The sequence below is a fragment of the Pteropus vampyrus genome, unplaced genomic scaffold, assembly GCF_000151845.1.
Source record: "Pteropus vampyrus isolate Shadow unplaced genomic scaffold, Pvam_2.0 Scaffold22, whole genome shotgun sequence".
Lineage (NCBI taxonomy): Eukaryota > Metazoa > Chordata > Mammalia > Chiroptera > Pteropodidae > Pteropus > Pteropus vampyrus.
This window is the reverse complement of record NW_011888803.1, coordinates 13354939-13376689: the sequence shown is the minus strand read 5'-3', so window position 1 is coordinate 13376689 and position 21751 is coordinate 13354939. Positions and strand designations below refer to the sequence as shown.

At 35.8% G+C, this 21751-nt stretch overlaps 1 protein-coding gene across 10 annotated transcripts in view; it reads right to left on the bottom strand.

Moving 5' to 3' along the window:
* KIAA1107 (KIAA1107 ortholog) overlaps nucleotides 1-21751 on the bottom strand; it is a 90475-nt gene that overhangs the window by 55971 nt on the left and 12753 nt on the right. For 7 of the 10 annotated variants that reach the window (XM_023528106.1, XM_023528098.1, XM_011355640.2 and 4 more), the window contains 2 exons: nucleotides 15923-16158; nucleotides 8950-9067 (listed from right to left, as the gene is read on the bottom strand). In XM_023528106.1, the coding sequence (XP_023383874.1) occupies nucleotides 8950-9067; nucleotides 15923-16158 (354 nt within the window). Of the gene's footprint in view, nucleotides 1-1909; nucleotides 1963-2957; nucleotides 3081-4882; nucleotides 4900-8949; nucleotides 9068-15922; nucleotides 16159-21751 lie in introns of those variants that run through there. The other 3 variants (XM_023528099.1, XM_023528104.1, XM_023528105.1) reach the window with 3 other exon arrangements.

Sequence of the window (21751 nt, the reverse complement as noted above, 5' to 3'; positions counted from 1 at the left end):
CTGAGGGGTCCCAGCCCCACACCCAGCTCCCCAACCCAGACTAACATTGCCAGAAAGAGCAGTCCCCCTAACATCTGGCTGTGAAAATCAGCAGAGATTCTGTTCAGGTGAGACAGAGGGCTGCTGGAGTCCCAGGTATTCCTCTTAAGGGGACCATGCACAGCCTTACTCACTGACAAACTCACTTGCTTTGGGGTCCAGTGCTGGGGCAGCAGCTTGAAAAGCTCCAGGGACATATGAGAAGAAACTGAATTGTCTGGCTTCATGGTGAGGGCTAGAGGGGCAACGCTGGCTGGAGGGCAAGCTGTGGCTGAAACAGAAGTGCTGGCAAGTGCCCAGTTCCTTTGCTGAGACCTCCACAGCCCCTCACCCCCCCACCCCCCCACTCCCGCCCATAGCCAGCAGGCAGGTGCCATTGTTCCTTTGCTGAGCCCACCCCCTACATAGCCTGCAGGCACAGGCAGGCACCAAATCTAAGTCTCCAAACTTGCTAACACCACTGTCCCACCCTGGTAATTTCCTGAGAACCCATCCCACCCAACTCTCGCATAGACCCGAAACTCTTTCAGTGGCTGTTCCTCACAGGTGGCTTATTCTTCACAAGCCCAGGCTGCAGACTTCCCTAAAATTTCTGAAAGATCAGCAAACCTCAAACAAGCTGCAACGGGCCCCAGCGTGCCCTGTACCCAGCCCAACACTAGTGGTAGCCGCTTCAGTTCGCAGCATAGCATCGCCCAGGTGCCTCCACCCAACACAGGCAGCTACCAGCTAACAGTTCTGAGAGGGAAATTCATAGCAATACAGGCCTACCTCAAGAAACGAGAAAAATTCCAAACAATCTAACCTGAAACCTAAAAGAACTGGAAAAAGAAGAACAAACAAAGCCCAAAGAAAGTAGAAGAAAAAAAATAATAAAGATCAGAGCGAAAATAATCAAAATAGAGTCTAAAAAAGCAATACAAAAGATTAATGAAACTAAGAGCTGGTCCTTTGAAAAGGTAAAACTGATACACCTTTAACCAGAACCATCAAGAAAAAAGAGAGAGGACCCAATAAATAAAATCAGAAACAATACATATTGCAAATCCTAGTGTAACCACTAAAAAAACCCTCAAAAATAACATGTGTGCATGTGTATATTTGCAATATATACAAACACCAAATCATTATGCTGCACACCTGAAACTAATGTTATATGTCAATTTTATAACTCAATTTAAAAAATGAAACAGGAAAGCTAGAGTGGCTCTATTAACATCATACAACAGACTTTAAAACAAAGAATATTACTTGGGGGTAAAGAGTGATATTTCATAATAAAAAAAAGGGGTCAAACCTTATTCTATAACAATCCTAAATGTATATGTACCAAATAAGAAACCTTCAAATACACGAAGCAAAAGCTGATAGAACTGAAGGGAGAAATAGATAAACTCAAAATTATACTTAGAGACTTCAACATTCTTCTTAGTAATTAAAAGAACAAGTAGACAGAAAATCAGTTAAAGGTATGGAAGACTTGAACGATACTATCAACCAATTTGATATTTATAGAACACTCCATCCCAGTGTAACAGAACACACATTATTTTCAAGTACAGATAGATGAACATTCACTAACATGGGCTATATTCTGGGCCATAAAGCAAGTCTCAATAAATTTAAGTGAACTAATATAGAACATTCTATGGATGCAATAGAATTAAACTAGAAGTCAATTATGGAGAAATAACCAGAAAATTCTCAAATATTTGGAAGTCAGGCACACATTTAAATAATCCATAGGTCAAAGAAGAAATCAAAAAGAAAATTAGAAAATACATTTACTCTCATGAAAATAAAAATACAATATACCAAAATTTGTGGAATGCAGTACCTAGAGGTAAATTTTTAGCTTTTAAATGCTTACCTTAGTAAAGAAAAAGGTTTCAAATCAATGACCTAAGAATCCACCTTAAGAGACTATAAAGAGAAACATAAATCACACTTTAAATATGCATGAGAAAAAGGAATCAAATCTAGTATTTAGTGAAATATTTTAATTCACTAAGTTTGCTAAGGACAAAAATAGTAACCTTACAGTGTGACTGAACCTATATAAAAAGATAAAAAATATTAAGTGGTCTACAATTCTTTCCTCAAGCTTGAAAACTAAAATTTTAAAAACATTTTTAAATTATAAAAATAATTTATGCTTGTAATAAACTCCAATACAGGATCTTAAAAAGTGAACATTTTAAGTCCTCTCCTTGTTCCTTATTTACTTCCAATTCACTCTATACAAATAACTACTGTTAACTGTTTATTGGCTGTCCTGCCAAACCTTATTCTATGGCAATCATTTCTAATACACTGATTATGCTGTATTTTAATACATACAATCTATTTGATCCTCTGTGCTTTATTCTTTCTGTATAAATCTCAATCTCAGCACAAAACACAGTAGTACCTGGCATATAATTAGTGCTCATTAAATGAAGAATACTATTAGAATTCTATCCTTCTATTTACTTTATCTGACTATGCCTAAAGGTAAAGATATACAAATATATAGCATATCATGATTTACATGTGAGGCAAGTCACAAAAATGCATCTCTCTGATTGCTGACTGTATAACTGACTTACGGCCCCCCCTAGTCTCAACACTCTTAAAACTATACCACATTGGTTCCAAGGTCACCTTCTCACTGGCTGTTCCCTGCTAGTGACTGAGCACATTAGGGATAATAAAGCAGGCCTTTTCCTGGGAGACTGGGCCTTTTCGGATGGGTGACTTTGGCTTGGGAACTTTCCAACAGCCTAACTTTCCTCAGAACTGCACTGCAGTCTAAAATGTTTCTACACAAGCTTCCTTCCTTTCCTTTCTCCTTTACTCAGGGTCAGATCAACACTGTAGTTTAATTGCTCTTCCGTTCATCTCTGGATTCCTTCTCATGTTATCTCACATGCATTTACCTTAATACATTTCTTGCAAGTCTAATCCCATCTTTGTGTCTGCTTCTCAGAGACTTGAACTAACACAGCAGGCTAGCTATTTCCACCTAAGTAAACATAAAAGCATCTGAGGCTTCAACAATTACCCTGACCTTAAGACAGAAACTTAGACAATATTCCTATTTAATTAGGATATGACCTCAGTTTAAAGAATAATGTTGTAGATGAATTAGTGTATTAAAAATTGCCAGATTTTTCATTTTCCCACATGCCAAAAACTATTTTCTCCTTTTGATTAAATTTAATCTCAACTGACAAGGCTGCTTCTGGCTCTCTGGAGATGCCCTAATTTCTCCCTTGCTCTTGCTTTAGTACGTTGCTATTTAATACTTCCTGATGTTAGCTGAACTAGATTCACTACTCCAGGCATAATAATGACCTGGATTACTCAAGGAAGCTCTAAAGAAGGAATTTTTGTACTAGGACTATTTTTTAAAGTACTCTTGCTCCAAGAATATTTTTTTCCTTTTAGTTCCCCATAACTTAATAAGGAATAAATTCAGAGTAGTACTTTTTGGAGCTGTCACTATTATCTACTCTACTTCTTTGCAAATAGTTTAGTGAACATAAACTTTAAAAAAGGAAAGTTAGCTTTTTCTTGAGACATCAACTTTGACATCCACTGACTATAGCTTTCAAAGGATTATTAGCCTTTCCTAAGTTAAAAAATGATTTGTAAAGTGTAGTGGATATCCTTTTATCCAACACAATTAGTTGCTTGTTTAATAAAAAAAAAATTGGGAGAGAATGTTTTAAATTACTTGTATATATCATAATCATTTTATTCTAACAAGAATATGCAGCATTCAAAACTCTTTCATAAGGCCAAACTTTCTTTTTCTTAAAATGTGGATTTGATTAGAGCCTCATATTTCTTGTAAAAACTATACCCATATATGCTGCCTATGATTTCTAGTTCAAACTGCTCTAAAGTAAAAAAAAATTTTAAACTTTTGTGAAGCAATGTGAAGAATAGAATCATTTCAGAGTTTTAGACTTCTCAAACTTCTACATTGTTTCACCTATACTGAATTTAATAGCAATTTTTAAAGTGCCTCTCCTTTATTAAATCTTTCCAAAACATTCACTTAGTTTTCCCTGGAACAATAAGTAACTCTTTTCATACTTAATATATCATTGGTTTACATGATATTTCATTAAGTTATGCCATCAAAATAATAAATTCAAATAGCATTAAAAAGGTTTGGTTACAAACCCAACCGACTCTTGGAAGACACAAATTCAATAATAGAAATGGAAATGTGTAGGTATGCTAGAGAATGGTCTCCTAAGCCTTGAAAGTTCTGCCTAACATGTGGTTAGCATATTCTATAGGGAACATCTAAAGAGGAGGTTTATTCAAATTCAGTTAAGGAGCTTCCATTATAGGTGATTTGTTCCCTTTCAGGCACTCGGTACCTTTTGCTTTAGTTCCCCATTGTAACCACCCTCAAACACCTGTGGTAGTAAGAAATTTTATCTTTTCCCTCTACTGTTACTTCTAATTTATCATTATTTTAAACCTCTCAAGTGGACAGGGTGGACCATTTATCACTAATAAATTAGTATTAAGATGTTAGCAACTCACTTTATTGCATGGTAATTTGAAATTTTATTATAATTATTTCATTAAAGCTTCCTGGCAAACCTAGTAATGAAGAGGAATTTTCCACTCAAATGGCTAACCTTGTAATCAGTTCTTTGTTCTGCTTCTGCTGCACAGGCCGAAGGGCAGAGTGATCTCAAAATCAACTAAAGACTCACCCTCCCCTTTCATTGTTCTGTCTAGATAACAGATGTGTTGCCTAAGAACAGATATATTGCCTTTGCTTGTTAAGAACAGATGTATTGCCTTTGCTTGTTAAGCCCTATAAAAGTAAGGTTACCCCTGAGCTCGGGGCCCAGATCTTCAGAGCACTAGCTCCTCTGGGACTGCCGATGTAATAAACCTGAGTTCTCCAACTCTCCGAGTGCTGCTTAGTTTCTCACCGGTCTGATTTTTGCAATTTTTCTGCAACAGTAAGACAGAGAAAAACAAACTTTTCTGTAAAGGGGCAGACAGTAAACAGCAGACAAAATACAGGTTCCTGTTGCATATTCTCTTTGTTTTTTTTGTTTGTTTGTTTTCTACAAAAAGAGGCCACTGATTGGATTTGGGCCACAGTTTGCCAACCCCTTCCCATAAAATAAGGTAGAATAGGCAACAACAGTGCCTCCCTTTCATACATCTAATACATACTTATAGCAACTAACCTTTACTGAAAGCTTACAATGTGCTAGATATTGTGCTAAGTGTTTTGTTATCTGATTCAATTCTCACAGTCATCCTATACTACAATTACTATTGTTTTTCCTTTTACAGATAAAGAAATTCAGACTTGGAGAGGTTAAGTTAACTTCCCAACCATTACATAAATGGTAGAATCAGAATCTAAACCGAGAAAGACTGACTTCTGAATTATTAAACTAGGTGCTTCTGAAAAAGCTTTCAGCTGATTACCCAAGAACATATAGCTACTTAGTGGTACAGCACAGACTAGAACATAGACCTCCTGACCCAGTGCCGATTTATTAAACAGTCAAAGAAATCTACATTTTAAAGGGAGATTTGACAGTGTTTTAACCCAATAAATAAATGTCTAATGGTGTAATATCAGGCACTGAAAAGAAAGATATTTTGGAAGGGATATCAGATCTGGAGTGTCGCAAAGCTAAAATTAGGAATCAATGCCCTGCTTTTTCAATAAAGCAGCACAAGAGAATCTTAAATGTGGAACACAGAAATGCAACAAATAAATTATCTTTAAAATATAACATTCAATTTTTCTCTAAAAATACTAAAATGATAACACTATAAAATGGAAGATCAGCAAAAGAGTGGGTCAGGTACGTACTTAGAAGTAGGCTGCAGATGACAGGAGGAAAGTACAGGCAGAGAAAAATGTACAATATCCAGAGAGTATTCATCTGGTGATTGAGAACAATTCAGTCAGGAAAGTAATGTTGCAGAGGTCCAAAACAAGGGATAATGTGTAGTAGTGTCCCAGGAAGCAATACTCAGAAAAGTAGTAACTTAACTAACAAATGGGATTAATGAACACTAATTGGTCCTCCTTTTATTATAACCTACCTCCCCCAATTAAAAAGAGCTCTCTTAATTTCTCCTTTGAGCAGAAGTATTGGAGATAAACAAGGACAAAGATGTGGGAAGGGGTGGAGAAATGTGCTTCAGAGAGGGAAAGGTCTGTAAAGATGGAGAAGAGTGTAATAAATGTGACTTTCCTTTGAGGCATAATGCTAACCCATTCCTCCTTGGATTGGGAGAAAAGGCAAGCAATTCAAATTACACTTCTCTGCTTGTCCCACATAAGGGCATACAGGCTGCTATGCCATCCACACAAAAGCTTGTGGCAAAGGCCTACCACCTAGATGATGATAGCAAACACTTACAGACTAGTTACTATGTTCCAGGTACTGTTCAAAACGCTTTAAATGTAATAAGTAATTTAGTCCTCATAATCACTCTATGAGATGGGTACTTTTATAATCTCCATGTTTCCTAAGGACACTGAAGCAGAGAATGGTTAAATAACTTGCCCAAATTCACACAGCTCAAAGATAGTGGAGCTAGAATTCAAACCCAAACATACAGGCTCCACACACACAGCCCATACACTCTTAACCAGTCTGTTCTAAGTAACTTCTTTGGCTTATTTGTGCCACCACAGCAAGTGACTGGCATCAGACTATCTTGCAGCAAATAAAGGGCTCCAGGTATTGGGCTGCGGATCAAGAAAAAGACTGGACAGAGCAATCAGCAACTGGAGAGATAATCTTGGAAGAACTTGGTATTAGGGATGTTTCTGAGGAAGGAACTTGAGCCTGAGAGGAGGAGGCTGACTCAATCAAAGAAGAAACTACTGCATTACCATACCAATTTAGATGTATTAAAGTAGCAAATTAAACTTTCTAAAATTTGAGACCTTAACTGAATGTAATTCTGATTATAAATTCTGGTCTTTGTGAGTATTTGATCTTTCAATATATAAATACATATAATTTAAAAATTAAAGCGGCCATTTTAAAAATGAATTTTTAGCCACACTATTTGGAAAAAGGTTGGCACTGATTATCTAGAACAAGAAGAAAATCAGAAAGTTCTGATGTTGGACTTCAGACTATATTATATGAATGTGTGTTTTTGGAACTACTGACATAATATTCCTAGAACTGAATACTAAAATTAATATGTACCAAACAGAGAGATGGCTGAATTTGGACTGGGAAAGTAATCTTGGGATTTACAACTTGCCATTGTTAACTCACATTATAGACACTAACAGCAAAGTAGGAAAACTTGAAACATAGCCTCAGGAATTGCCTTCCCACTTATTATAAGTTTACTTTTTGTTTCTAGGTGGACAATATAAACCAGAAATGTGAGCAAGAGATATTCTGGAATACAAACCTAATATTCTAGATCCATCTCCTAAAACACAGTCCATTGTCAGGCAGCACACAGAGGGAGGCAAAATACAGACACTACTTGAGGACATTCTGCAAACTGTCACAGGGTCTTGCTTTCCCTCTATTACAACAATAGCTCTACAAGTAGAACTTTGATAGGATGCCCATATGGTTTCAAGAAAAACCTGGACACGAAATAAAATAAAATTAATTTTAAAGATAAAATTATATTGCCCTCTTCTCCCAAAAAGACACATACACACACACACATACACACACACACAATGAATTGGGAAACATATATCCATGATATGGAAAATGTATTGATAAATCTGTATTACCCTCTGTATTTTATTATACATAAAGCAGACTTTATAAAAATTAGGGGAATGTGTATATATACACACATATATAATTAAAAATGATGTTCCTAGAGAGAAAAGCTCAAATTCTGAAAGGTAAGTAGTTGGCTTGAAACTGACAATCCTAGAGTTTAGCTATATACTACTGTCAATTAACTGGCAAAACCAGTATGATTTTTGAAAGCACAAACATCACTATTATTTGGCTTGGTGAATTCCTGAAATCTAAACCCATCGCTAATATTTTTAAGGCTGTGCACCCTTGGACCTCAAACACTGCTTCTTGCCATTGCGTACAGTCTGGGTCTTCCTCTTCAGGAACACCAGAATAACTTATGAACATTTCATTTGAAATGAAACACATAGAGTGAAGGAGAATGAGTTCCTTAGTTTTCTAGTTTTGATTCTATCCCATTGTGAAGCCCAGCTGTATTTCTTTCCCTTGATTTCCAACAGGAAATCTGTATTTCTTATTAAAAATTTTCTGCTTTTAAGCAGATTTTAGTTACTTGCAAAAAAGAGCCTGACCAAAACAGGCAGCAGGCTTTAATTTGAAATCTAAAAGCCTGGAATGTCTAAGCAACCCAACTGCAAAGCAGAATAATGATTTTTCAAAAGTACACTGAAATATTAAACCTTCTAATCAATGCTATTCATGAGAATCACCCATTTTGACTCAAAGACTTTGAGCCAAAATGCATTCAGAGAAAATACACGTCATTCATATAAAAATAATCATTCTCAATACTATTGTGCTTGTGAAATTAAAAACTGCATTTAATTACATTTCCCATGACAGTAGCTTTCAAACCTATTTTAGGCAATATTTAGAATATTTAGAATATTTTCTTCTAATGAAATCTTAGGTTCATGCCCAATGCAAAGCACAGATCTGCTCTGGTTGAAGCATGCAGGCATGTCTGCATGTGTGCACCTGCAGGCAGAACATCCTGCCTGATGTCCAACCTCTCCCCTGCCAGAGACCCCCTGAGACATCACCAGATGTCTCCTGTGGCCTACGTGAATCAGAGCCTGAAAGCCACTGTACTAGGAAAAGATAGCCACCCTTTTATACATTACTGTTACAAAGAAGACTCCAAATCAATCACACTCCTATCATTTACCTGTGAGTTTTAAAACTCTTTCCATCAACATAAATATCGATATCTGGGCAACAATGTTTCACATAAAGTTTCAATAAATCTTCTCCCAATTCAGATGCAGGTTCCAAATCATAAATATCTTTAAAAGAGAAAAAAACAAAACTAAAAAATAGTTTAACATTATAAATATCTTAAATATTTGCATTCTAATATTAACAAAAGTTTTTTTTCACATAGTTATCTTGATTAGCTACTGAGAGCAACAGTGACTGAAATATTTAAGTGGTAAATTAAAAATAAAACATTTTTAAATCACCTATCCTTTCTGCTTTGAAATATATATTTCCACTTATATTTAAATTTAGACATACTTTCAAATATATATACATTTAAATATAAGTAATATTATAAAAAAATTATACACCAAAATTGAAGCAACTGCATAAACATCTGACTTAGAAAATTTTCCAATTTTTGTATTTTCACTACTTAATTCTTTATTGTTCCTGGATTTATGGCCAGAATGATCTGTGAACCAACAGAAATTTAACTGATATTAATGGGATTTACACAGTACTTACTATTAGTTTAGTATGATACATGGTAGTGGGAATTTAAGCAGTGGGAAGTAAAATACAAAACATATATATATATATATACAGTGTATATCTCATAGCTTTGGCAGTCCAGACGCACTTTCTTCAGTATATCTGATGAGGATCAGTCACTGGGGACAGATTCCCACTAACTAACTGTCACTGGGGATAGATTCCCACTATCAAAAAAGATCCAGAATCCAACCACTACTCAATATCTCCACTGCGATCACCCTAGTCCAAGCCACCATGACCTCTCATCTGGATTTCTGCAATAACTTCCTAGTAGGTCTCCCACTCTTGATGCCCACAGTCTATTTTTAACAAAGCATTCAGAAGTATGTTTTTAAAATTTAATTCAGATCATGGCCCATCCTAGTTCAAAAACATATGGCTCTATTCTTTTAAAGTAAAAGCCAAAGTCTTACAATGGCTTACTCGTCTCTACAATATCTGGTTCCTCTGTTACTTCTCTGACTTCACTGCCTAACCTTTTGCTAATTTCCACATTGAACTCTTTCTCATGCCTTCAAATGGCAGGTTATGTTCCTATGTTAGGATATTTTCACTGCTATTTCTTCTGCCTTGACCACTCTTATCCCAGATATCTACTTGGCTATCTTTCTTACCATTTTCAAATCTTTTGTCTAAATGCCACCTTTTCAATGAGGCTGACCCTGACCACCCGTCTGTAGTTGCAACTCCCATCACTAGCACTCTGCTGCGGAGGAAAATTTTTACTCTACTATCCTAGGTTCTTTCAGCTGGTCTAATAATTAAATTGACAAGAGACATATTAACAAGAGAAAATAACCAAATTTTATTACATACATATGTATAGGAACCCGTCACACTTGAGAGTCAGGGACCTCACATACACGAGAGGTTCAGAGTCAGAAAGGTAAAATGAGGTAAAAATGACATCCTGGGCTAAGGAATAAGGTAAAGTACCTGGAACTTCAGAGGGGATGATAGTAACTCACAGGACAATAAGAGCAGATGTTTAGTAATTAGATGTTTGCCTTGCCATACGGATAGCACATAAAAAGTTATTTCTGATAATAACACTTATTATGGGCAAGGCCCCCAATTTAAATTCTTTAAGGAAGAAGTAAAAGTTTCTCTGGAGCCTGCAGGGTCTCAATTGCTTTCAGGTCAAAATAATCCACATGAAGTGGCACATCTTGGGTAGGTTTATTGTGAACCCCCTCAACTCCCAATGCTCCTTTCTCTATCCTATTTTTATTATAGCATCTCCCTTTCTAACTTCTTCAAAATATTTATTATCTATCTCCACCCCAACTTACCTTCATTAACTAAAATGTAAGTTCCCAATGAGCTGGAATATTTTAGTCATTGAAACATCCCTTAGAGCTAGAACGGTGCCTGACATATAGTAGGTCCTTAATATTTGTTGAATAATTAATATATCAAATGCTACATAATAAAGATGTTTGAAGAGAAAACATAAAACTGCAACTGGAATTAGGCAGGGGAATAAGAGAGATCCTACTGTTTCTTGATATTCCTTTAGAAGACATAAATTAATGGGAGATACCCAGGACAAACAGTCTTCATTTTGATGATTCAAAGATCAGAATCTAATTTTTGACACATAGGGAAAATATGCTTTTCAAAAGAAAACCAAGTTAATTTGATAGATGATTACCTATCTCAAGTTCCATTTATATATTCAAGTAACCTACTGAACTTGAATATATCACAGTGTGGTATAATAAAAATATATATTTAGTCTTTGTCCCCCAGTTTCTTGCACAGAGCTCCTAAAACTCTTGGAATTTCCTAAGTTATAGGAATGTATTTATATATTTATAAACCAGAAGGAAAATAACAAGCCCTTTCCAACCATATCCGAGTTTATGCTAATGTGGTGGGGCTACTAGATGGACTCTTGTGGGAGCTGGTCACCAGAAAGACCAAACATGTGATTAGAAAGTGGAAACTTTCAGTCACACTAGCCTCTCAACCCTCACATCCCCAGGGAGTGAAAGGGGACTGGAAATTAAGTTATAAAAACTCTTGAACAACGAGATTCAGAGAGCTACTGGGTTGGTCAACACATTAACTTGCTAGAAGGGTGGTGCACCTTGAGAGAGAATGGATGTTTGTTCTGTATACTATCCCTTCCGTCTCATACCTCACTCTGTGCATCTTTTCCATTTGGCTGTTCCTGAGCTGCATCTTTTACAATAACTCAAATATTATAAACATAAATTAAATATGAGTCATTCTAGCAAATTATTAAACCTTGAAGTGGGGTGGTCATGGGAAATCCCAAATTTTAGTTGCTGGGCACAAGTGCGGGTAGTAAAAGGACCATAATATGTCAACCCCAAATAAGCTACTTTGGCATAAGGAATATTTTGAGCTAACTGAGATAACTGAGAACCAGCAAATGCAGGAGAAGTTCTTTACCTCCCCCTAACTGCCTAAAAATAAAGCATAAATTTTTCCTTTTGTAAAGCAAATTTACATTTATAAAAGAAATTTCCATTTGTAAAGATATCTCCTTACCAGGAAGAAATTACTTTCATCATTTGACTCATCTACATAACAAGACAACTCTATTTACCACATTTTCTCCCCTTACCTTGCCTTAATTTGCCTCCACCACCTAGTAGCTTGAAACTCTTTTCATTTGTTTAGCCCAAAATGATATAAAGGCTCAATCATCTGGCCATTTTCTGAGTCTCATTTCTTTGTGAAACTCCTGGTGCAAAAGTAAGTACATAATGAAAGCCGTTTTCCCCCTCCTGTTAATGTCTTATTTCAGTTTAATTCGTAGGGCAGCCACAGAACCTAAGATGGTAGAGGGAACATCTTCCTCTCCTACAGTAACCTAGGCACCCCACTGGTGACTAGTATCTGACGTGGGGGCAATCTTGTAGGGGTCTGTGCTAACTCTAGTTGTTAGTGTCAGAATCAAATTTTTGGATACCTAGTTAGTGTTAGAAAATTGGCTGGCGTGTGGGGAAAACACACAATTTGGTGTCAGGAGTGATACTGAAAAAAATATATAATCTAAGAAACCCAAAACTCAATGTTCCTCAATCAGAAGTTCCTATTCCACTCTACCCTAAACGTGTTCTGCTTATACTCCTTAAGCCTGCAAAATAGTACTACCAAATGCCTTAAAATGGTTTATCAGTGACTACACATCTTGGTTTGCTTGGGACAGTCTCACTTAATGCCTCTTGCCCTAGAATAATTACCAACAGTAATAATAATTTTTCACCTTCACTCTCTCTCAAAAGAGTCCTAGTTTGGACAATAAAATATAAGGTCATCCTTTATACAAAGCTCTTCATGATCTGGCTTCTGCTTATATCTCCAGTCTCATCTCTCACTGTGACCATTCTTGTCCCCCACTCCAACACATATAACAAACCATTTCCAGTTTTCCCAATATGCTAGCTACATACCTGCCTCTCTACCTCCAGGCATGTAGTTTCCTTTGCCTGAAACACTCCCCTAAACTCCTTTAGCCTGGTTAACTCCTGATTCAGACATCACTCCCTCCACGTAGCTTTCTCTGGAAGCCTAAATCCAGGTTATATGTGCCCTATTTGTGTCCTCATCACACTTTGTACATAACCCACTTATCTCCTACTAGACTGCAGAAGAGGTGTGCTATTTGCTTTGTTCACTCTTCAATCTTCAAAACATAGCACAAAGTCAATACTCAACTAAATAATGTAATGATCAGAATGGCATTCCATGAACAAATAGCTAGTAAAAAACAAAGAGGTGATAAAATATAGCTCTTTGGAAGGAAATGCCAAGTAAGTCAGTAAGATAAGAGCCCAGATGATAAGAAAGGGTTGTGAAGACAGCGGGCAGCAGTCAGTTCAAAAAATCCCTTTAAACCATAGGAAGGAATTTGAGGTTTATATTAAGGCTATAGGAGATTACTGAAAAATTTTAATAAGGGGAGTGCCATGATCAGACTTGCAATTAACATTGTATTATTTAAGTGGAGAGGCTTGGTGACTAGCTGGGGTACAAATTCTCAAGGAAGATTTAGCAAAGTCCTGAAATAAAGAAATGGCAGGAGGATAAAAAAGAGAAGTATTTAAGAATATTTAGGACATAAATCAGTAGACATGGTCATGAATCAAATGAAGGGTGAGAGAGTAACTGAGTAGAAATATGGTGATATAATTCACTCTGATAGAATATTTAAGAAAAGAGCAGACAGGGAGAGACAGGCAATTAGATTAAATTTTGAGATTTAAGGTATATTTAGACAGGTATGTCTACTTGGTTGTTGACTATGAAGCTCAAAAAAATTGCAGAATATCAATTATTTAAAGAGCAGAAAGATGATATGCCAGCGAAGGATACTTAGGAGTGGCAAAGAAAGAAAATCTAGAGAGCACAGTGTCATAGAAGACAGAACAAGTTTCAAGGAGGGCGGCACTGACAGTATGAAAGACTGCAAAGAAGTTAATAATATGTGGACAACAAGTGTCTGTTAAACTAGTAAACATGGGGTTTTCTATGGAGTGATGAAGAAAATAGTTAAAAGACAGGGAGCTGAAGGGTAAAAGAGCTCTTTTCACTTACAATTTGTTTGGTCATTTTAATGTGGTGCGGTGGGGCCACTGCAGAGCTCTAGACTAGAGGCAGGAAAAATGAGTATCGAATACCAGCTCTGCCAACTGCTATATTTGTACGACCCTGGGAAAGTCCTTTACACTCTTTGAGTCTTAGAGTCTTATCTATAAAAGCAGTCTGTAATCACATCTTAGTGTTATAGGAGTCTAAAGGATCTGTTTCAATAGACATTTATTCATTTGTTCATTCATTTACCATAATTAGGTATATGAATGTATACAAGAGGAATCTAACTGACCTTAAATCATTTTGTTATTATTGTGGTTGTACTAAACATCAATAATAAAATCCTTTAGTTAACTGATACTTATATATACATTCGATTCTGCTTTAACACTTGCTTTGAAAACATAAGTTTGATCCAACACAATAGATACACTAGGAAATAACCTGAGAATAATGTGAAATTTTCATTTGCTTAGGTCCAAGTTTGTTCACAAGAAACACTAAGTCAATGCAGAAAACTGCACCCGTTGAACTGAACCATGTAAGAACACATGAAACACACATAAACACCTAAAACATCTACCAGATACTTTAGTTAATTGTATATCTTATGAGCCACACCCATCCATGTCTGGTCTTACAAATTCCCATCTGTTTTGAGATGGATTTCAACCAAAGGTTGAGAGACCATTTTCTATGAATATATTTGTGTTTCTGCATGGTCTGGCCTTTCTGAGCAGAGCACTGGCAAATTTGGATAAAGGATGATTAAACAGCAAACATGCCTTGGAAGCTAAAGATAATGTGATGCTCCAGAAAGATTTAAAGACGTTCCTCCCTCCCTCCCACCCAAACCATTTTCTTACACTCCAGGGTAGTGAAGCTACCTTGCCATTCCCTTCATTAGAGAAGATTTATTTACCTTACAAAGTGTCTGTCTTTCTGTCTGTCTGTCTGTCTGTATCTCTCTCTTTCTCTCTGCTTAGGAGGATAAGCAGATCTGCTAGCAGCCTATAAAAGTCTTCAAATTTTGGTATTCTTCTCCTGTGGTGCAATCCCACTACATGTGAAGGGTAAGATCAGGCCCTCATTACAATAGCCTCAATGAAGATTGGGATTGAGAACTGACACTTAAATGCTCTGTGAGTAATAAAGAGTTTGTTCTCTCATCTAGAGATCTCGAGTTTCCTGTTAGAATATTTACTATATATCTATTTACTATATCTATATCCTTAACATCTTCCTTCCACCAATTCACAATAATTCACAAGCTGTAACCCCTGTGACATCTACTTCGACAAACGAACTCGGTCGAATGCTTTATTTATCATAGTATTTATATATTTCTTAATCATTTAACATGTTTGAAACTATGCTACCATTTTTATTAGGTTCCTCTATTTTTAAAATGTGTCACAACAAAATTTTCAGTAATTTTTTGGTGTCATGACGAAAAGTAACAGTGATTTTTGTGTTGCATGGTGCATTATATTGCATTATAACAGAAATGACTCTGTGGTCTGCTAAAGCTTTTATTGGTGTAGATTAGAGTAAGAATGATGACATGTGAAGGCTTAAAAGGAGAACTGTGAACTGTGTGTGTATTTATTCATAATAACTCCATCTCTAATTACTTGGGAAAAGTGGAAGTTGACCATACTATTATTTTCATTTACTCATAAAAAATTTACTTTCATGTACTTATTATAAAAAGAGCTATTGAGCTGATTTTTGAAGTATGTTTTTCTCTTACTGTATATAATTCCTTTCATGGATATAAAGTTTTATAAAAATCCACAAATAAAATGCCTCACCAGTGGAAATTAAACTGTCCTCCCAATTGCTGATAGCATCTGGAATTTCATGCTTTAGAAGAGAAGAGTCAGGTGATTTTTTACCTAAAAATTCCATAGATGGTCTTCCATCATTGTCAGCATACTTTCCAAAACTGAAGTCATGTTTCATTTGTGGTGCCTCACTCTCGACTATCTTTTTCCTAAGAATTTCCTCTTCATAGTTTTTTATGTTTCTGTTTGATGAGTATATAATCCTAAAAGACAAAATATAAAAAATTAACAAAATAATGGTGATTTTTAAAAGCTAGTTTCCCAATGTGTGGCTTTCATATATAACTACATATTTTTAAAACCTTTTAAAAATCTGGACTACTACAAAGAAATCAATCTAAAATAGCAGAAAGTCTTAAAAGTAGTCTATAAAATTTTTTAATGTTAAAAAGGAATATATAATGCCAACAAATTTGATAACCTAGATGAAATGGACAATTTCTAGAAAGATATTTACTGTCAAATCTCACTTAAGAAGAAACAGGGTATCTGAGTAGACTTGTAATAAATAAAGAGACTGAATTAATAAACAAAAACTTGCCACAAAGAAAAATCTAGAATAAGGTGACTTCAATGGTGAATTCTACCAATGTTAAAGAATTAACACCAATCCTTCACAAACTTTTCCAAAGAATAGAAGAAAGCACTTCCTAACTCATTCTGTGAGGTCAGTATTATCTTGATACAAAAGAAGATGCAGGTATCACAAGAAAAGAAAACCACAGACCAGTATTCCTTACTAATAAAGATGAAAATATCCTTAACAAAATAGTAGCAAAGTGAATCCAGCAACATATAAAAAGAATTACATAACATGATCGACTGAGGTTTATCTCAGGAATTCAAGGATGGTTAAACATATGAAAATATTAATGTTATATATACACTGTGTTCTACGGTCTGAATATTTGTGTCCCTTCAAAATTCAAACATTGAGCCCTCATGAATGGGATTAGTACCTTGTGAATGGGGTTAGTACCTTGTGAATGGGATTAGTACCCCTATAAAAGAAACTTCAAAGAGATCTCTTGCCTCTTTCCACCATGTGAGGGCACAGTGAGAATTCAGCAATCTGCAACCCAGAATAAGGCCTTCAACAGAATTCTACCATGCTGGCACTCTGATCTTAGACTCCAGCCTTCAGAACTGTGAGAAATAAATTTCTGTTGTTTATAAGCCACCTAGTCTATGGTATTTTGTTATAGCAGCCTAAATGGACTAAGATACCATATCAATAGGACAAAACCTACTTGATCATCTTAATAAACACAAAAAATGCATTTGACAAAATCCAATACTTAGGATAAAACACTAAACAAACTAGGACTAGAAGGGAACGTGCTTACCCTGATAAAGGACATCTAAAAACACTATAACTAACATCATACTTAACAGTAAAAGTCTGAAAGCTTTCTTTCTAAGGTCAGCAAGAATATCTGCTCTCACTTCTATTCAACATTTAACTGGAGGTTCTAGCCAGGGCAGTTAGGCAAGAAAATAAATAAAAGGCATCTGGATTGGAAAGGAATAAATAAAGCTCTCTTTAATTACAGATGACAAACCTGTATGTAGAAAATCCTTGGAAATCCACCAAAACAAAAAAATCTGTTAAGTTCTGCAAGGTTGCAGGATACAAGATCAATATGCAAAAACCAACTGTATTTCAATATACTAGCAATGAACAAACCAAAATGAAATTAGAAAATAATTCTATTTACAACAGCATCAAAAAAATAAGACACTTAGGAACATATTTAATAAAAAAATGTAAGGCTTGTCTACTGAAAGCTACAAAACAATGCTGAAAGCAATTAAATAAATGAAAACATTCTATGTTCATGGATTGGAAAATTTAACATTGTTAAGATAGCACTACTCTCTGAATTAATCTACAGATTCAATGTAATACCTATCAAAATTCTGGTTGCCTTTTTTGCAGAAATTGATAGGCCAATCCTCAAATTCAAACAGAAATGTTAAGAGACTCAGAGAGCCAAAACAATCCTGACAAAGAACAAAGTTGGAGGATTCCCAAAATTCTAAACTTCCTACAAAGCTACAATCAACAATACTGTGTGGTACTGGCATAAGGATGAACATATAGATCAGGAGAATAGAACTGAGTGTCCAGAACATACATTTATGGGCGACTGATTTTCAACAAGGGTGTTATGAGATATTGCGATTTACAATAAGAACTATATAGTTGGTCCCTGTCCACAGTTCCTAGAACATAGCTCCTAAAACCCTTGTAATTTCTTATTTAAGAACCATAGAGAAGTCTCTTGTTATAATACTTGGTTTTGTTCCCAGTTCCTGAAATAGCTCCAGAGGGATAAAGATGAAATGGATGTCTTTTGTTATTCATAACAAGCCCCTTTCAACCATACCAGAGTTTACATTAATGAGGTGATTTTTGGAAAGTCCTCAAGGAGAGGGGTAGTTTTTATGGAAACCAACCATGTGATTAGAGTTGTCATTTTCTGTACCTCCCCCACCTCTGAGGAGGGGAAAGGTTAAATTAACACTAATGGCCAATGATTTAATCAATCATGCCTATGTAATGAAGCCTCCATAAAAGCTCTAACATATGGGGTTCAAAGAACCTCCAGGTTGATGAACACGTGAAGGTACTGGGAGAATGGTGTGCCCAGAGAGGGCACAGAAGCTCTTGCTCTTTCCCACATACTTTGCTCTATTCATCTCCTCCATCTCACTGTTCCCAAGTTGTATCCTTTTATAATAAAATGGTAATCTAAGTAACATGTTTTCCCCAGTTGTGTGACCAGCTCCAGCAAATTAATTGAACATAGAAGGAGGTCGGGGGAACCTCCAAGTTATGGCCAGTTGGTCAGAAGCATAGGTAACAACCTGGTCTTGGGATTGGCATCTAAATTTGGGGAGTAGGGGACAGTCTTGTGGGAATGAACCCTTAACCTGTGAGATCTGATGCTTTCTCCAGGTGTATAGAATCAGAATTGAGTTAAATCTATAGCACACCCAGCCAGCTATTATCTGGAGAATCTCAGAATTGCTTGGTGGGCGGAGGGCGGGATTCCCCACACATTTGGTGACCAGAAGCATCAGAAATGAAATATTCTGTAAGTACAATACTAAGAGTGAAGGAGAAACACAGGAGTGTGTTTTTTTCTTTACAAGTATCTTATCCAAGGGTAAAAGAATAGTATCTTCAAAAAATGCTGCTGGGACAACTGGATATCCAAATGCAAAAAAATGTTAATTTCATTTTGGTTTGTTCATATTATATACAAAAATTAATTCGGGATAGGTCAAAAATCTAAATGTAAGAGCTAGAAGTATAAAACTTTTTTAAAGTGAACACAGGTATAAATCTTCATAACTTTAGACTGGGCAATGGTTTCTTAGATATGTCAGCAAACTCACAAGTAACAAAAGAAAAGGTAGATAAAAATGGAAATCATAGAAATTAAAGTTTTTTATGCTTTCAAGGATATCATCAAGAAAGTTAAAAGACAATCCACAGAATGGGAGAAAACTTGTAAATCATATATCCGATAAAAGATTTGTGTCTAGAATATATAAAAAAAGTTCTACAACTCAATAACATAAAGACAAATAACCCAATTAAAAAATTGAATAGGTAATTCTCCAAAGAAGATATACAATCTGCCAAAATACACATGAAAAGATGTTCAACATCATTAGTCATCAGAGGAACACAAATCAAATCCACAAGATACCACTTCATACCCACAGGGTGGCTATGATCAAAAAGACAGATAATAAATAACAAGTGTTATTGACAGTGTGGGAAAATTCAAACCCTCCTACATGCTGGTAGGAATGCGAAATGGTGTAGCCTCTTTGGAAAAAAGTCTGGCCATTCTTCAAAAGTTTACCATATGATCCAGTACTCCTAGGTGTATAACACAAGAGAACTGAAAACATATGTTGACATAAAAATTTGTACATAAATGTTCACAGAATTATTTATAACAATTGAAAGGTCAAAACAACCCAAATGTCTATCATTTAATGAGTGGATAAACAAAATATGGTATATATTCATATGTACAGAAAAGAATATAGCAGGCCTGTTATCCTTTGAAAGACTTGCTTCCAAGGTTGGCCATTGGCTAGTATCTGAAAACATGATTTCAGAAGTGTTCCTAGAATTCTCTAAAAGATAAGGGTGGCTCATTATTCCTAAACAACTGGTTTATGCTGCACACCTGCTTTCCTTCTATGAGTCTCAAATATGGGTATATGTTAGGCAAAGGCTGCATATGTAACCAACCTCCCAAAAAAACCCTGGATGTTGAGACTCTAATAAGCTTTCTGGTTGGCAACATTTCAAATATGTTGTCACAAGTTGTTGCTAGGGCTTAAGCATGTCCTGTGTGACTCCACAGGGATGGAACCCTTGAAAGCTTGTGCTTGGTTTCTAGTGGACTTCAACCCATGTGCCTTTTCTCTTTGTTTTCTTTGTGATAAATCACAAAGTGGACAGGAGAGGGTTTTGTTTTTCAGGTGGGAGGGGAGATACCATGTTTATATGCTAACAATAAGATCTAAGAGAAGAGAAACATTTTTTTGAAAAGTAAAAATTGCTGAAGCAATGTTTCTGAATAGGTGAAAAGGAATAGGTCGAAATCTACTGGAGAAGTGGTGGAATTGATTTTAGAAGCACTGACAGTTTATAACAGTAACAAGAGGAAAGACAAAGCATGAGATGCAGATCCAAGTAAGTGAGTAGATGTGGGAGAAATTTGTGAAAGTTTTCTTCTAATTACCTTGCTTTTTCTCAATGAAATAGAAGCAAAGTCATCAAGTGAGAATGAAGATAAGGGAAAAGCAGTTGAAAGTTCATGAAAGAGCTGTAAAACAATCCTCAAGGAAGAGTGGGCGACAAAGGAAAATACAGGATTGCATGTAGCATGACCAACATACTAATCATTCTCACTTTAAATCGCAAGCATGATTTAAAAGCTTGTGCCTGGTTTGCCATGGACTTCAACCCATGTGCCTTTCTCTTTGTTTTCTTTGTAATAAATCATAGCCTAAAGGACCATGATTTAAAGTGAGATCGATGAGTATGTTTTTCCTCCTGCCATATTCAACTGTATGGATGCAGGACTGGAGTTATCAAAGAGTTGCATTTAAGGTTTGGAGTTTTCATATGTAAATGTGACAAATTCAGCTAGGACAAGAGAACAGAGGCTGTATGTAAAGGAAGTAATACAATGATAGAAATTTAAACAGAGTAAAGATGGAAATGAGGACATAAGAGGCTAAGAAATAATAAAAATATGATGAAATTAATTGCAGGTCCTGGTGCTATTGATGAATTATTAGATTTGAAGTTTTAAGGGAGTAAGCTAGAAAGATAAGAGGCAGAAATTAAGAGAGTGAGATGCTTGGAATCAGATTATGGTTTCAGTTATTGATAATGACATGATTTAGAATTTCACATGGTAGTGAGTGGTTGAAGTAGGGTAGAAAACAGCAATTAAAGGAATTAAGAGACCACGGTATTAGAAACATCATCTATGTGGTAAGTGCAATTACCAAGATTTATGTTACTAGAGGAATGAAGAGGACTGACCTGGGGGTCTATACATGACCAGTGGCATAGACTTACAAGATGAGATTCAAAGACGGGGGGTTTAGGAAGAAGGGAGGGAAAGGTCTGGAGGTAGTTATAAAGTTTACAAGCATTTTAAAATGTACCTGGGAATTTGGTTTTATTGAGGTTTTATTGAAGTCGACAGATAGGATATGACTGCCATTGAAAAGATAGTTACTAACAGTTCC